This window comes from Clytia hemisphaerica, unplaced genomic scaffold (assembly GCF_902728285.1).
Source record: "Clytia hemisphaerica strain Z4C2 unplaced genomic scaffold, Clytia hemisphaerica genome assembly, whole genome shotgun sequence".
NCBI classification, from domain to species: domain Eukaryota; kingdom Metazoa; phylum Cnidaria; class Hydrozoa; order Leptothecata; family Clytiidae; genus Clytia; species Clytia hemisphaerica.
Genome location: NW_027103528.1, coordinates 1,794,894 through 1,812,397, shown reverse-complemented (window position 1 = coordinate 1,812,397; position 17,504 = coordinate 1,794,894). Strand labels below are relative to the sequence as shown.

Genomic DNA, 17,504 nt, shown 5'->3' with positions numbered 1-17,504 from the left:
CGAACCATATACAGGTAGTTTTTTCGTTCAATGACGACTGTACGATATTGTTGTGATCTCTCTTGAGGAGTCAAATACCGGACAACGTCGTCCATTATTATCCAAAATATTGTATTCGGATCTTCATCGCTTGCCTCCTCTTTATAATCGGATATGAGCAGCTTTTTGAGGTCGAACGGAGAAAGAGGTGCTGTTATCAGGTAAACTGATAACATAGTACTGGACATGAGTTTAATGTTGTTTACTAGTTTATATAGTGATTCAGTTGAGCCGTCAAATACTTCATGTCTGGTACAGTTTTCTGTTAGGTTTTTTCGCAAAAGGATTTTATAGAGATTCCAACTAAATTTCTTATTATCCTGTGAAGAATGGATATGTGTTAACACCATAATACATTTAGTCTTCAGCACTGTTTGTAGTTCTGAAAATGCATTCAAACTAGTTTTTTCCAGTCTGTGTTCTTTCATTGTATCAATTTCAGTGGACTCGTGTGTTTCTGATAGCACCTTAATCAATAATTTTGTTTTGATATCTATCTTCATTCTTAAATCAATTCGATCACACGTTCTCAATTGTTCTCTTAACTTCCAAATGTTGGTGTATTTTTCACCCAGACTTATTCTTTCCCCCTCATTTTCAACATTTACAGTTAAGTTTTGCGAAAACCATACTCTCTTGAACGAATACTTGTCTTCCCAACCTGATATGCTTTGAACTACTGCTAAACAATCGCTAGTTTTTGATGTGGTATTGCTGCAACAACTCAAAGAGGCAGTCGCCAGTGCCAATAAGATTAAGAAATATATTGTACCCATCGCCGAATCGTATTACTGTTATAGCACCAGTTTTATTTATATTAAAGCCACTATTCACGAGTCTGTTTGCTTATTCTGCAAAAAACATGTCACAGCTCCATTCAAAACGCAGACAATTCATTCCAATTCTTATTCGACACTTTGCAGTCAAAACATTGTGAACTCTATCTGGTAATTAAAATGTCATATTAAAGTGAAGACATTGTAGTGTTGAATAGAACAATTAAGTTACATCACGCGCTATTTTTTGGACCTACCCCGGTGGGGTAGAGGTCCTATAAATTAACCGATGTCCGTCCGTTCGTCCGTTCGTCCGTCCGTCTGTTACCAGCTTTTCTCAGGATTGGCTCATTAGTTTTTTTTTATTTTTGGCACAATGATGCAAAATGGTAATGCCCAAAATGTGACGGAGCCCGATTTTCGAAAAAAATTTATTTCCGGCCGAAAATGCCGGAAATATGCCGGAAAAACCGGTTTTTTGGCATTTTCTCAAGATTTCATCATTAGTTTTTTCTGATTTTTTGCACAAAGATGCGTATTAGCAATGCCCAAAACTTGGCCGAGTCCGATTTTTGAGAAAAATTTTTTTCCGGTCGAAAATGCCGGAAATATGCCGGAAATCCCCATTTTTGCAGATTTTCATCGGACTTTTTCCTTATATTTCGTTGTTTTTTCACTCAAAAACATTATTAACAGCAATGCCCACCATGAAGCATGGTTCAATCGTCAATAGAACTGAGTTTTGAAGCCGGAACTTTCTAAAAATCCCCGGTGCAGCCCATTTTCGCCGGAAAAACAGTATTTCTTGATTTTCTCGAGCTGTACTTTATATTTTTTTATGAAATTTTGCACACTGATGCAAAATGATAATACCTAAAATGTGACGGAGCCTGATTTTAGAAAAAAAAATTTTCCGGCCGAAAATGCCGGAAATATGCCGGAAAAACAGGTTTTTTGGCATTTTCTCGAGATTTTATCATTAGTTTTTTCTAATTTTTTGCTCAAAGATGCGCATTAACAATGCCCAAATCATTGCCGAGTCCGATTTTTGAGAAAAAGATTTTTCCGGCCGAAAATGCCGGAAATATGCCGGAAATCGCCGTTTTTGCAGATTTGAATTGGGCTTTTTCCATACATTTCTTTGTTTTTTCACTTAAAAAATTATTGATAACAATGCCACCATCAAGCATGATTCAATTGTCAATAAAACTTTTGCAATTTTGCAACCGGAACTTTCTATTTCTTTTTTCCCTAAACCCCCCCCCCCCCCCATTAACAATCAATGATGACATTTAATGCATTTTCGCTAAGCGCTATATTTTCTTAATGATTGTTTTTCTCCTTATTGCTATCTAAGTTTCATCATCAGGTAGGTCCATTCAGCATGTTGCTTGTTGTTTTGATGATTGGTTGAATAACTGCAATCTTTATGCAAGCTCAGCGATTTTGAAGCAGCGATTCAGACCTCGGAAAACATAATGTCAATCTGGCTTTAACACTTCTTTCGTTATTAAAACTGAAAATCAATTCTCACAAAAATTGGTTTGTTGCTTGTTTTGTCAACTATTATTTTCGAATCTTGTTTCTTCACTTTGTAATGAAAAGTTTGAACTGTTTTTCGTCTTACTTTTTTAATAAATTTCATCTTCCTTTTCTTTTCCCTTCAAATAAAATTGATCACAGCATAACATATTAATCCTCCTTAATTATCTTAAGTAACTGTTATGACTATCTTGAAAATATTATTAGAAAATCTTACTTTTTATAAGAACTATATCTAATTCTTTTTTTTTTAGGATTAAAAGCAATTTTTCATGGTCTTTTTATAGTCGAGTTCCGCTTCTTAGCGGGATGTATTTAATCCCGTCCTGTGAGATAGATGAGGAAGTATTTCGTCACTTTTTCTTAGTTGACGGAATCGGACAACTAACTGATTCTCTATTTCGCTCAAGTTTTTTTTTAATATTTCGTATTTTTTATTAATACTTTTATGAGACAGCTATCGGCGCGTGGGGAGAGCTTGTTGATTATTTTTACCCCCTTTAAAAAAAAGAACCCTATGGTACAATGTCATGTAAGAAAATCTCGTTTTATTCGATGTTGAAGTCATCACAACTTGGTCAATGTGAATGGCCCATTCAATTTGATATCCAATCAGGGTATGGGTTAATGTTTCCAGGGATAGTATGAGTTTGTTTTAGGTCGGTTTGTTAAGTCAATAATAGTGTCAATTCTAAAAGAGCTCTTAATTTCCGAAGTAAGTTACTTTGAGCTCAGTTCGTCTAAACACGTTTTTTTATAAGAACACCCGAAGCTTTTGAAGCCTTCTGATGTTCTTAACTTTTTGAGTTTTAAGTCTAAAATGTTTTTAACATGTTCTTATTTTCGCCATTTTTGAGCATTTTTGTCTATTTTCCTAAGAATTTGGGTATTTTGAGTCAGCAAAGCTTTAAAATGCTCTTAACTTGTTCTTAAGATTTTGGCCTTCGAAGCTTTTTGTTCTTATAAAAAACGTGTAGATGATTGCCCACCTAATGAAAAGTGTTCGTCTTAAAAAATCAGTTGAAGCTAAAGAGAACGGTAATGCTTTTATCCTTCTGTTCTAGGCTTATTATATCACGAACGATGCGATTGTCCAGAAAATGACGAGCAGAGATGGCTGTCTGAAATGAAGTGTCCACAATCGTATGCACAGATATCACGTGATTTGTCACCATTCCCTCAAATCGACCTCACGAAGATGAAAGAAGACGCGATACGAGAGTTTGGTACCCACCATGCTCTTTGTCATTACAGTGTCGTACATAATAAGGTTTCTTCTTGTTTATGGTTAGAAAAATGAACTTCTCTCAACTTCAGTTAAACTTGAATCTGACATCAACTCTTCGCTTGACCGCCTGTACAGGGGTAATTAGAAGCCCATTATTAAGAAATATATGGTTAATTCAACACTGGAAAAATGCCTTGTCATACTTAGCAGTCAATTCTGGGAGACTTTCTGTACTATCTGGGGAAGTTTATTAAAATTTCTAGGGTCTGTTCAAGGTAACAGTTGGGCCTAAGAAATATGCCTAAGTCCTTTTCCCACATTTATCTTTAAAATTCAAGCAGTCATCTTAAAAAATCGAGCAATTATTAAAAGACAAGCTTAGAATTATTGTTTCCATTTCAGGTCTATCGTAAATGTTATGGTCAACATGTTGGGTTCTCAATTTTCATGGATGCTTGGCTGTTCTCATTGATTCGTAAGGTAACTTTCACTCAGGCTGCCAAAATATCCATCCTTTAATTCTATCTGATTTGGTTTGCTATAAGGGATATGAATCGGCCTTTGCATGTTTTTGCATGAAACGAGGTTTTGAAGATGGAAAACGCTGACACGAGAAAGCAAATTATTTTACATTAGGTCTTAAGTCTTCTGATGGGTTAATTATTAACAAGTTTTCCAGTGGTACAAGTTACTAACAGTAGCGTAGACAAGAGGGAATTGAGCAAGATTTGTATCTTTTATAATATGAATCTGTATGAATAAATAATCACAGTGTCAAAAGATTCTGCTCTCCCATACAAGTTTTGCACCCCTCTTGTCTACGCTAGTGACTTTTGTGATGAAAGTAGCCTTTGTTTGGTACTACTTTTGGATGAAAAATCAGAAAAAGTCGTCGTGCATGAAGCAAAGTTTCCTCCTGGGTGAGTCTCCTCCCCCATGAATTTTAAATTGCCCGGCTGTCCAATCCACCGCCCCTGAAAATGAAAAAATACTTTTCCCACCGCTTCTGTGTTTTTTTCTCCCCAAAAATGTTGAAATTATTCTCCCTGGATTTCCATTTTTCCTTTTGCTCCTACCCTCTTTGGAAAACTTTTAGAACCCATCCTCCTTGCAGAAGGGGGTATGAAACTATGGTGAAAGAAATATAATTCTTGCGAGCGAAAGTATTCAACGAAAATGATGTAAGTAAAACTGCTCCTATCTTGATTTATCACGTTTTTATAATAAACTTGCATTCCAGGTAAAACTGCCTGATCTTGAATTCTTCTCCAACCTTGGTGACTGGCCGCTGAGCGAACGTAAAAAGCCACCAATTCCGATTTTATCATGGTGTGGGTCCGATGAGACTTTTGATATTGTCATGCCAACTTACGATTTGACCGAATCTGCACTCGAAGCTCTTGGCAGGTAACTTTCTTTTGTTATTAAGATTCAATAGCAAATTTGGTTTTGTTGATCAAACAACCTACTTATAACGGGGAATAGGTTCAAATCCTAGAGTTCTAGATCGGGCCTAGCATGCGTATGCGATTCTTTTGAGAACAGTAAAGTGACTGAAGTGATTTGGAAAAACCCGCAGTTCTGCACCGGAAAATCGAGGACGGTAAAAGTGTTAATTTACCGTCGTCCTCAGTCAGTCAGGATGTAGACAAATTAGAACTATACCGTCTCCGTCCGCCGCAGAAAACACACATAAAGTCACTATTAAGTGGCTGCATTGATGCCAGTGCAAATGTATGCCAGATCGATGAAAAAAAAATCAACTTAACCATCCTTATATTTCCATTCTCTTCTTTTAGAGTATCTTTAGACATGTTATCAGTGCAAGGGAATACCGGACCGAAATGGAAAGGTAAAATCGAGAAAGGTTTTTTCCGTGGTCGTGATAGTCGGCAAGAGAGGTTGGATTTAACTGTGATGGGACGCGAAAAAACTGGTTTGTTTGATGTTGGTATGACCAACTTCTTCTTCTTTGAATACGATGAGAAAAAGTACGGACCCAAGAACCAGCACGTATCTTTCTTCGATTTCTTTAAGGTAAATATGTACGTTATGTCTGTTTTCATTTCCCTTAATAACAGCTTTTAGTGGTCCTATTTTGAGACGTTTCTTGTTTCTTGGTGTTGACTTGAAACCTATTGATGTCTCAAAGTTAAGTTTTCCCGATGTCTAGATGTAAAGGACTTTCGCTGGTTCGAACTAATTCTTACTTCCCGGCAAGGGAAGCAGCCACTTGTAAAATAATTTGTATACTTTGAACCACTCTGTAATTCGAATAATTAAATCTTCTCTTGTTCGAGTTCGAATTACCGAAAGTTAACTGAACCTTTTTTTCGCAATAGCGAGTTAATGTATCTGCACTTTTGAGGACGGCGGATTGATCGAACCAATTAGGAATAACACTCAGTTCTGACCCGGAAAATGGAGGACGGTAAAGTGCCAGTTCACCGTCGTTCTCATTCAGTCAGGATCTAAACAAATGATAAGCTAACCATCTCCGTCGCAGAAAATCGCAGTTACGTAAACTCTCTAATGTCTACTAAGAGTATCCCAATCATCGAGTTTAAAGCCCGAAGGGCTAGAGTAGAATCTCTAACCTTTCCCCAGGCAAGAAAAAGTGAAGCCGTTATTTCTCAACCAGAATGCGCCTACAACGCGCCGTAGTCATGACGACGGATTGTATCCAGTGGTTCCTTTGTTTTTGAGGACTGAATTTTTTCAATCCGGCGTTTGTGTAAAAACCACGCGTGGGCGTTCTGGAGGGGAAATAAGTGGCTTCATTTCCCATTCAGAAGTCTCGAGTCTAGCCCTTCGGGCTAGTAAGTCAATGATCCCAATCGTCCTCTACTTAATTTCCTTACAAATGGTCAAATTCATTGTCTTTTATTTTCTCAGTACAAATACCAGTTGAATATTGACGGTACAGTGGCTGCGTACCGATTCCCGTATTTATTGGCAGGTGATTCAGTAGTGTTTAAACAAGACTCACACTACTATGAACATTTCTACCATGATCTTCAGTCCATGGTTCATTACATACCTTTTAAACGCGATCTAAGTGATCTTGAAGAGAAAATCAAATGGGCGAAATCACATGATAAAGAGGTTAGCTTTTCTTGATATATACCAAGGTAATTATTAAATTTGTCTTCTTTTTCTACCAACTATATCATTTTACTGCCTGTCAGCTACACGCCTTTTTTATAAGAACAGGCTTAAAATTGGAAACTAAGAACAAATGAATAATAATCTGGGAGCACTTGCAAATATTTTTAAGAAGAAACTAAAAAAAAATGTTTTTCTTTTCCTTTTCCTGACCTGTTCCACATCTGTGTCGATTCATATAAAATAAAAATTGACGACTAAGCACTTTTTTTCTTAGGCAAGAAAGATAGCAATGGCTGGCCAGACATACGCAAGAGATCATTTGATGACAGACCAATTGTTTTGTTATTCATTCACTCTCTTCAAGGTATGTAACTTTTAAAACAGGATTTATACAACAATCTACGTACAACGTCAGAGAGAATGAATTTTATTACACGATATTATAAATACTTTGACCATTCCAATTGTAAGGAGTGTTTGTGGAAACTATAACGCGTCTATCAAATAACATGTACATACCAATGTAACGTCCATCCTTGATCACAGGGCAGCCTCGCTTTTTTCATCAAAGCATCAATATACGACAAAGATTCTCTGTTAGTGTAAACGATACTCAAACTGTTTAGAAGATTTATATTTAGCCAATACAAGGGTCGGTCGACCAATTGATCAAAAAAAGTTGCATAACCCATGTAGGCATTTGACGTCAGTCGATACTGATAAATCCTGAACCAATCACATCTCAAAAAGTTTTAAGCGAAAGGGTTGATAGCGTGTCGGAAAACATAAAGCGTCTATCGAATATCATTCAATTGAACTGCTGGAAAAACATTCAATTCGATGTCTGGATTGACTTCGGGGCCTGGACGACAACATCTCCAATGGCAATGAATTCTTGAGATCAGATATCTCGTAGGAGGGTTTATGATCATGAACGCTACACCGTTTATTATTCCCGTCAAGGGAGGCCACACACCGATGAAATTTCTGATCGCTAGTGTTTGAAACCCGCGGGGGTTATACTTCCATTGAATTTGAAAGATGACTATCATCCCAATTGTACCAATGAAAAGATAGAAATAAACTTTGGTTATCTTCATGACGCCCTTAGTAGCATCTGATATGTTTTGGTTGGTTTTCTGATATAGGCGCAATTTGAGGATGGATAAGGTGTGAGGTATGAAAATTGAAATGAAGATGATCACATTGACGGGGAATGTATATGTGAAGGCATATCCGATGTAATTGGTGGTATTCAATATGCTGGTCACAGTTGACTGTGCCAAACAGATCAATACGTATAAAACCATAACAAAACGGAAACGTCCCTTTGTGAAAACATTCGAGTATTCTTCCAAGTATTTGATACGTAAGTATCGGTCGAGTCCCGTCAACGCGAAAAGATACATTGTTAAGTAGAACGAGAATATTTGTATGAAATAGAAAGCAGCCAACAGCGTGCAATTCTCATAAATACCGTTAATTTCGGTGATAAATCTCAAGAATGCAACAGAGCTTGTTAAAATATCAACACAAGACAAGTACATGAGAAGTCTTATAGATTGGTACCTCAGTTGGTTTGTTTTGACAATGAGTAAAATGACAAGTGAATTTACCACAACCCCGATAAAACCTATTGTTATGTATATCGGAACGTAAGTTTCTAGGACTGTTTCATAAGCTTGTTGGCAAAATGTTTCTGACATGTTTGCTTCCTCTCGTCAAAGTGGTGTAAGGAGTGCTTCTCAATCGTTTTATAATACTTAGAATCTCTCTTTGCTTTTCTTGCATTTTATTCTTATTTTTCAAAGCTGTTGTTCTTTTTGGTTTGTTTTCTTATAACCTTCCTTCTATTATATGAAAGAGTTTTCAATGCATTAATGTATTTTCCACCTTTCCTCTTTCCCATATATCACCTCAACTCTTATTTTTGGACCTACCACGGAGGTCCTTTAAATTAACTGATGTTCGTCCGTTCGACCGTTCGTCTGTTACCAGCTTTTCTCGGGATTTGCTCGAGTATCTACGACTATAAGTCATACGACTTCAACTATACTTCACAGGTCCATTATTAATTTGAGCTGTGATACTCACGGTAATCTATTCAAGCTGCTCACTACACTTTTTTACTCTCTTGCTATTTGTCCTATTTTTATCTGATTCTCATCATCAGGTAGGTCCATTCAGCATGTTGCTTGTTAAAACTGTTGTTGTTTTTGTCACGCTGTTTTAAAGAATTTTTAGGATGTTATATTCCTAATGCGAAATTCATTTGATTAATCTATTGCCAAAAAAAATAGCAGGACTGTTTTTTGGGCTGGTGCTTTTAAAATAAGTGTTTTAGCTTTTCTAGCTAGAATTACGAAATCGATTTCAGACGGTTTGGCAGTATATTTTTAGACCAATCTTTTGGTGGTCCTATACCAGAGTACCTTGAATGAAGAAATATCGTACAGTATGTGGCCCCAAAACGTCGAACAAATCTAGAAGAAAAGAGGTTTTACTAAACTTTTGCTGCATACAAAACTTTAACATCTCTACTTTATTTCCCGAAAGTTCTTTTTCAAAATTTTCAATTTCAACAATATTTTTCAATCGCTTAAAGATAGGTAATTTTTTTCTAATGGCCCCCAAAACTTAGGTTTGCAATTTTAGCAGGTTTAGAGGGTTTTGGGCATAAGTTAGTTTGATAAAATTTTTACTGTTGTTAAAACGCAGCTTTGGGGCCCCCAAAACGTAGACGTAGTTAAAATCAAATTATTTTAAGTTGGGATGGAGGTCCTATAAATTAACATGTGTTTGTTCGTCCGTCCGTTCGTTCGTCTGTTACCAACTTTTCTCAGGATTGAATCATAGGTCTCTTTTGATTTTTGGTACAAAGGTGCAAAATGGTGGTGGCCAAAATGTGACGGAGCCCGATTTTTGAAAAAAAAATTTCAGCCAAAAAAAGGCTAAAAAAAGGGTTTTTAAGACATTGTGAAAAATCGGATCATTAGTTTTGTCTGATTTTTTGCATGAAAGTAGGCTAACATCATTGGTAAAAGATGGCTGAAGCAGATTTTCACAAAAAAAATTTTCGGCTCAAAAAACGAATCTTTATCTATAAGAATCGCTATTTATAAGCATACATCAATGTTCTTGTAGTCATATTGTTATTTTTATTAGTTTTTTTTTAAGATGAAAATGTCAGGGTGGAGGGCAATGAGTTTTCTAGAAACACTTATTATTTTTTTGGCTGAAAAACGAATCTTTATCTATAAGAATCACTATATAAGCATAGATCAATATTATTTTTATTATTATTTTTTCTATGTCTTATGTGTTTCAATGTTCATTGATTAGTTTTGATAACCAGGTAGGTCCATAAAAGTATCACTTGTTTTTCTCGATATCAACTTTTTTTGATGCCAACTTTTTTAAAACGAGGCCTAGGATTTTCGAGTTAGAAAACTTCCAGTTAGCATTTTTTCGAGTAAGGTAAATTATGACGTCATAAAAGTGCAAAAAAAGAACCGGAGGATTTAACTAAGGATTTGCCAAATTGATTTCACTCTATCAAAATCTGAAAACCATTGTAGTACCGTGAACACCAATCTCATAACCGATCACCATTGCTAAGGCATATGATGATCTGAAAAGTTTATTCAGTGGAATTTTACAAAACCGCGTTCTGGGTCTGGGAAAAAACTATGACATGTGACCCGATACCGGTATCGGATTGGCCCGCAGTTTTCAAAATTTATTTATCATTTTATAGGAAACAACTTTTTGTAAGAACTAAAGTAGCAAAAAACTCTATATCTTTTGAAGTATTGAAAATTTTCCAAGAATTTTTTCAGATGATGACAGGCAATAGCGCACCGCGCTGAATCTAAAAATAGATTTTATTTTTGACATAATCATTACTCTCGATGTGTTTGTACGAGTTCCAATCCTATCAACCTTTGCGCTAATCTCTTTTGCACGTTAATTGCATCGTTTGACAAAAGATATATAACAACTTGCACGTATCTTTAATTGAGCCGCGTTGAATTGTGGGATTGCAACTCGTACAAATGTCAAAAAAGTGAAAAGTAATAATTATGACGTATGCATTGTGGAGCGCTATTGTACATGGGACAATCTGAATCTTCACCTGCTAAAAAGACTATTTTTTTTGCTGCTGGAATACCCTTTGAGCACGTGAAAATATCATGGCTACATGATCATGGTTTTAAAAAGTTCTCATGAAAGGTTTTTGAAGTCTGATTGCAAAGAGTATGCAACCCAAACAACTGATCGCTTATAAAAGCTCAACAAACATAAAATTTCACCAATATTTTATCCAAAAAGAGTATCCAAATATCCAACAATACAAATAGAGCCTAAACTAGTCAACCTCTTGGTATTTAAATCAATTTTCTTGTCGGTTGAATGCCTGACAGACATTTCGCACACGTTAAGTTATAATAATCCTGATAAAATGCTTCATTCATCCTAATAACCAAGCAGATAACAAGAGAAGTAATCATTACATAAGAGAACATACCTGTAATAGTTTGGTTGGTGTTTGAGCCTTCATCTTGAACAAAAATGAGAAAACATCCAAGCAAAATCGACAAACTTTCAAAACAGTCTTTCAAAGCTTTTAGGTCAATAAGTATGAGCAGCCACTTCTGTGGGTGTATTTCAGAGCTACACTGAAATAAATAAACAACATTTGAAACATTGAACTTTCCTTTATAAGTCTCAAAATCCATAAAAAAATCAAAACATTGACCAAGAGCCAAAACCTGAATTTAAGGCGCCATCTTGATTTGGTTCGGAGCAAGAAAGCCTCGGTTGCAGTAGAATCGGTTTTCTTTAGCCCACGCATCCAAAGACGGCCCGAGCAAATCGATAAATTTTATGCAAATGCCCGCGATTGAATCGTGAAAAGTACTCTGAAATTTCAGAGTGTCGGCCATCAAAGAAAACCCGAGAACCTTCGCAGGTCTTCTTGCAGAACCATTCCTTTTAGAGCGCATGCGTGGAGCACGAAGAGCTGCTTGGAGGTTACAGTTAAGCTTTCTCTCTGAAATTAAACCTGAGAAGGACAATGAATATTTTATCGCGCATGTATCGCTCAATCACATTGCCATCAGAGCTAGGATACCAGAGCTCAAGTTTTCAGAGAAAATATTTACTCGAGCTTTGATATTCACGGTATCACATTGCTATTCAATGTTGGATAAGTAAAAAAAGCGATAAACTCGACTTTTTGTGAAAAAAAAATCGAGATAGTTGATTTTAACTCGTAAAATCCTTTCATGAAAATGAAAAATCAAGTTGGACTACAGTTTTGCGACGTCATAATTTGCATTTCGAAAATTCCCAACTCGAAAATTGTTAACTCTGAGTTTTCTATCTCGACAATTCTGGACCTCAAAAAAAAGTTGGTATCAAAAAAAAAAGTTGGTATTAAAAACCCTTTTGGCGTGCCATAGGGATCCTCCAGTTATTAAAACTACAATGATGGTTTGATAAAGAATAATAATAGTAACACAATGTCGGTGGTCGGTCAAGTCTTTAAAAAATCCAAATATTAACAAAGTTTTTATAAAGATGTCCCTCATTTCTGGGCATTTTTGGCAGCAAGAAAAGGTAGTAGTTTGTAGCAGTAATTCAATGTTGTGATAAAACTATTGAAACAAATGAGCATTACTAAAAATCTTGATAATTCCTTCTTATGCTCTATATTTTGTCGGGAATTTTTAAAAAATTTGGTTGGGGAAAAGTGACGAATTTGAAATTTTGGTCGGGGGAAATTGACGAAAATGCCTCTAGGTGACGAAGTTTTTCCCCGACGAAAAAAATAACGACTAAATAAGACTCCGACATTTTTCCCCGATAAGGTACTGTAGGGAATTTGACTTAGAGGGTTATGGTTAATGATCGTTTAAGAGGGAGTTTAGCGTGGCGGGTATTGAATAATTTTGTGGTTACTGAATAATTCTGACCTGCATTACTGTAGCCAAAAATTTGGGGAATGCAAGAAACTAAATCTGAATTGCGGATGGGAGATACAAGTTTTGCTAATGAGGTCTCTTTAACTCGAACCTCTATCACTCGAATGTCTCCATAACTCGAAAGATTTTGATGGTCCCTTCACAATCCCTCATAAACCTTACTAAATTAACCGGAAAATAATTGTGTTACCCGTGCGTGTTCGAGTTCTAGAGACTTCATTGTATTTCATCATAAAAGAAATTTCGAAAAATGCTGAATAAGTAAATATAGATGGATGGAATGAGTTTTCGGGCTCAATACAATAACACGACCTCAATAGGTTCCATAATACTTTACATTAGATAAATTGTTTTATAGTTTTCTTCACAATTTCTCTACCGTGGAAAAGTAAAATAAATCTATTTCAAACTTCATTTCTAGAATGCAGAGTAAAGATTCTTTGGGAAATACACGCTTTTTTTATTATAAGAATACACTTCATAAGAATGTCCATGATGAAAATAGCCAAAAAACGAATATGCTAAGAATATCACCATCATGGAATTTTGCTACTAAAGCTAAGAATGCCATTTTAAGAGCATTTTCAATTATGAATTATAAATTATCCCCAAGTTAGGCTCACTCCTTTTTCAAAAGTGCCATTTTATGCTTGAGACGTATGTACTAAATGTTAAATCTAGTATGAATTAGGATCCTAACCCAAGAATGTGCTGTAAGAATATTTTAGGATGATTTTCCCAAAAAAGCTACGATGAAATGATGAAATGATGAAATGGATTTACACCATTCTTATAAAAAAAGCGTGTAGGAAACAACATTTATTTTTCGTGTCGTGATGTGCTCTGCTTTTCAACAACCGTCTACCTCCCAAATTAATCTCTCCGTTGAGAAACGTGCAATACAACCTTTTCGACCGTAGTCGCGCGGTCAGGTGCGTGCCACTTAATTATTTAATTATCCCCCTAAACTCGATCTGATCCTTTATTGACACATTTTCTATTGTCTATAGGTGCGAAAAAAGGACTAAGACGGTTTTAGTGGGATAAAGCGGAAAAAGAATGCCCGCGTGGCAATTGGTGGCGTGGCAATTGGCGGCTACGGTAGAAAAGGTGTATAGAATCTCTGAATTGACTTCAGAACCTAAGCGTCCAGGAGGATTGATTATGATAAACGCTCCTCCGTTTATTCCACCCGTAGTTTGGTAACACATACACTAAAAAGTTCCTCAACATTTGTCTTTGGTCGAGAAATTGATACTCAACGGAAGCCTCGTTCCGTACTCAGGTCCCACGTAAAAAATAACAATTCCCAAAGATCAGATAATTCTTGAAAAGTTTAATTTTCATCATCTTTTTATTTCGTCATATTCATTTGTGTTCTTCTATTAAAGGAACTATCATCGCGGTACGTCCAAAGACCGAAAGTTCACGTTGAACAAGAACACATTGAGATGCCAGGCGAACAAGAAGGAAAATGTCAATGTGATCGAAAGAAAAAGAAGAAGAAATCAAAGAAGAAATGGAAAAGCGAAATGGTATGACTTCCAGTTTTTACACTTCCCGAATAGATTTGGTGATTAGCAATATTATGTCTAAACTATTTTAATCTAACAGAATCGACTATGTGTTCAATATCGATTAACATTCAATTGTTGCGATTAAAATTAAATGTTTTTGTTTAAACGCTATTCGATTTGATTCGACTGTTGATCGGGTTTCTAATATCATCGAAAATAGCATATCGAAATCTCTGTCAAAGCAACCGCGCGAAAATTGATTAACCAAAATGCGGAGGTAAACAAATGGTGACCTAAGAGGCTTGATGTCAGAGCCCATAGTACCTTTTCATCCAGCTCGTCAGCTTGATACAGCGTTATATTTTAGGCATACAAACTTTCGCGAGCAGAAACTTTCCCGAGGTCGAGAAATCGCGAAATTTACGACATTTACTTTTCGCGAGCTTAAACTTTCACAAATCGTTGGATAAAATGAAGGCTAAAAAGTGAAAAAAAAAATGTCCTTGTTGTTTGGCTTTAAAAAGGCATGAAAAGTTAGAAATATGCTAACAAATTTATATTTATTACGATTTTGAAGTTGTCTAGATTTTTATTTTTTTAAAGAATTTTTCGCGAGCACAAACTTTCGCGAAAAAGGCCGAAAAATCGCGAAAGTTAGTGTCATATGTTGAATGGTGAAAAAGAATGTGGGTATTTTTTAAGTTTTCCGGAATTATGTTTCGGAATCGGTTCGTTCCCAAGGAAACGATAAGCAGAAAAAGTCATAGAAATAATTTTGAAGACGAAGTTGTTTAATTTACTTTCCATTTGTTTTTTAGGATCATACAGAACTTTAACAATTCCTGGAAATCACTAAAAACGATTTAATTTTTACGCATAATATTAGTTTTATCAATTTTTACTTATATTTTAAAAAGAATTTTATAAGTTTTAGAATTTTTAGGCCCTCTCTTTCATTTTATTTTAGTTATTTTTGATATGTTTTGAAATTTAAAGCTTTTTTAAATGAACTGTCAGTACAGAAGCATAGACGACTAGGCGCTTTAACAAAAACTCTTTCATCTTGCTATTAATAAAAAGGTTCCCGTCGTCGTAAACGCCGGTTAAGTGTTGCTGAATGCTGAATGCATACAATGTTGTGATTTAGGCATTTTCCAAAGATTTCTGGCAATTGGCAAATTAGTCTCCTGAAGGTGACATAATGGAATATCTTATCCTCTGCATACATGCACCTTATAGTTGAAAAAACAGATTTATTATTATATTATAAAATTCGTTGTATAAATAGATCTTATCGGAGTTTTTGATTTTTCGAAAACAGCGATGCATTGTGGGATTGTTTCGGGAAATAGAAATCTCTTAGGAATTCCTCGAGGGAATTCTATTGTAATATCCCCGAAACAATCCCACAATGCATCGCTGTTTTAGAAAAATCAAAAACTCCGATAAGGTCTATTGGAACCTTTTTCTTGACCGAAAAAGACGTTGTCCTTTGAACTAAGAATTAAAAAAAAAAAAGTGTAATTTTTTCTTCCTGAAAAGCGAAAAAGATTATCAACAACTGATGTAACCTCTAGTTTTTCTTTTTACTATAATGTAAATATTTTTTACGGGCCATTACTACAATATATTTCATTTAACCTGAAGATTATTTTATCGAGTAAAATATATTTTCTTGAAATCTATTAGAACATACCGTGTTTGAAATTCCCCTTTCATTATTCAAACTTCTTCCTTCTCAGACGGACTTCCGTCTTTGTGAAGTAAATAAAGAAGGATTTCCAACTCAAAATTCGTTATAATAGCTCTTCGTCGTGCAACATCACTATTATTACTTCTCTCATTCGACCGAAAATCAATCCCACAATCCTTTTTGTTTTAATTCAAAAGTCGTGAAAGTTGTTACTTTTTCTTTGTAATTGATAGTAATTTGTGTGCAAGCGTAATTAACGCAAAGGTTGACGGGATTGAAATTCGGTCAAACAGAAAAATCAATGTCTATTTTTAGATTCGCTACGGTATGCTATTCTCCAAAATTTCAAGATTATGTCCTAAAATTAAACTAGATATAGCTTACACTAACTGCCACCTTTCAAAATAATATGTTGAAATATTATTACTATTATTTATTCATTTACTTATTTTTATCCTTTTATTTCTAGACGGAAGAACCCTATTTTTATTTTAGGGAAGTTGATTTTATGATGAAAAAAAGTTCTGTAATAGGAGATTAACTTTCTTTAAGAGTGGCAATTATAAGACAATAATTCGGCATGCATGGGGAATAAAATATAAATGTGAAGATTTTCTTTTTTTCTAAAAATAACAATGTAAAGAATCTATCTAAATAAATAAAAATGATGGGTTAGTTTTAAAAATGACAATATATATAAACAATCCATCCAAATAAAAATGATGGGCTAAGCGGTTTTTCTATATGCAATAAATCTAAATAAGTATAAATCACAACAATGACTCCTTTATAACCGTTTTAAACTGCATCCCATTAAACAAACCCTCCCCATTTTCTTGCTGGTTATCCCGTAAAATTATATATAGGAAAAGATTCCAGAAAAGTATCAAGAATCTTAGTACGGAAATGGGAAGTTGTTTAATGATTCAAAATAAAAATCCTGAATAGCAAATGGTGTATTAAGATATTGAAGCTTGATTTATTACCTTGTTGCCCATCTCCGACAGCTTATTAGCAGACACCCACGCTAAAAAGCTCGAAAAAGCTTAAAGAGCAGGCAAATATCTATCATCCCATCGGGCGGGCGATGTCAATTGAACTGTTAGATTACTGAACCAAATCGAACAGTCTTCAAACCAAGAAATTCAGGTAAGGTTTGATTGGTTCGATTAGTTCGATTGATGTTTGATGTGTTTGATTTACGGTTTTCGTTTACAAATCAATCTCGGAGCACATGAACAACTCTTTTCTGCTAATCCAATGATTGTAAGGGAACTATTTGAGCTACAAAAACATTGATTGAACTTGATCGCACTGCGATAAAAGTAATCAAACTGAAGATTTTCCGGTAAATTTCGATTACTGTTCGATCAGGTTCGGTAATCAAACACCTAACCGTTCGATGAAATTTGATGGTTCGATAACGAAAATCGGTTTGATAGTGTTCGGTTGACATCGCCTGTGCAGGCATCAAGGAAGAAATACTGGAACTTTTTCTTAAACCAAACTCATTGAACACCAATGACCAATCAAACTTCATCAGATAGAGGATGACAGTTTATAATCAAAATAATCAAAAATTTTCTTACCAAACCAGGCACGGTAATCGAACAG

At 35.3% G+C, this 17,504-nt stretch overlaps 1 protein-coding gene across 1 annotated transcript in view; it reads left to right on the top strand.

Annotated features, from left to right (window-relative positions):
* Positions 1-15,882, top strand: part of LOC136799505 (protein O-glucosyltransferase 2-like) — a 28,744-nt gene extending 12,862 nt beyond the window's left edge. Inside the window, exons 4-11 of the mRNA XM_067056220.1 lie at positions 3,422-3,627; positions 3,988-4,065; positions 4,826-4,992; positions 5,385-5,622; positions 6,481-6,690; positions 6,968-7,057; positions 14,072-14,215; positions 15,016-15,882. Coding sequence (XP_066912321.1) covers positions 3,422-3,627; positions 3,988-4,065; positions 4,826-4,992; positions 5,385-5,622; positions 6,481-6,690; positions 6,968-7,057; positions 14,072-14,215; positions 15,016-15,033 — 1,151 coding nt within the window. The 3' untranslated portion in view covers positions 15,034-15,882. The remainder of the gene's footprint in view (positions 1-3,421; positions 3,628-3,987; positions 4,066-4,825; positions 4,993-5,384; positions 5,623-6,480; positions 6,691-6,967; positions 7,058-14,071; positions 14,216-15,015) is intronic.
* Positions 15,883-17,504: the final 1,622 nt, after the last annotated feature.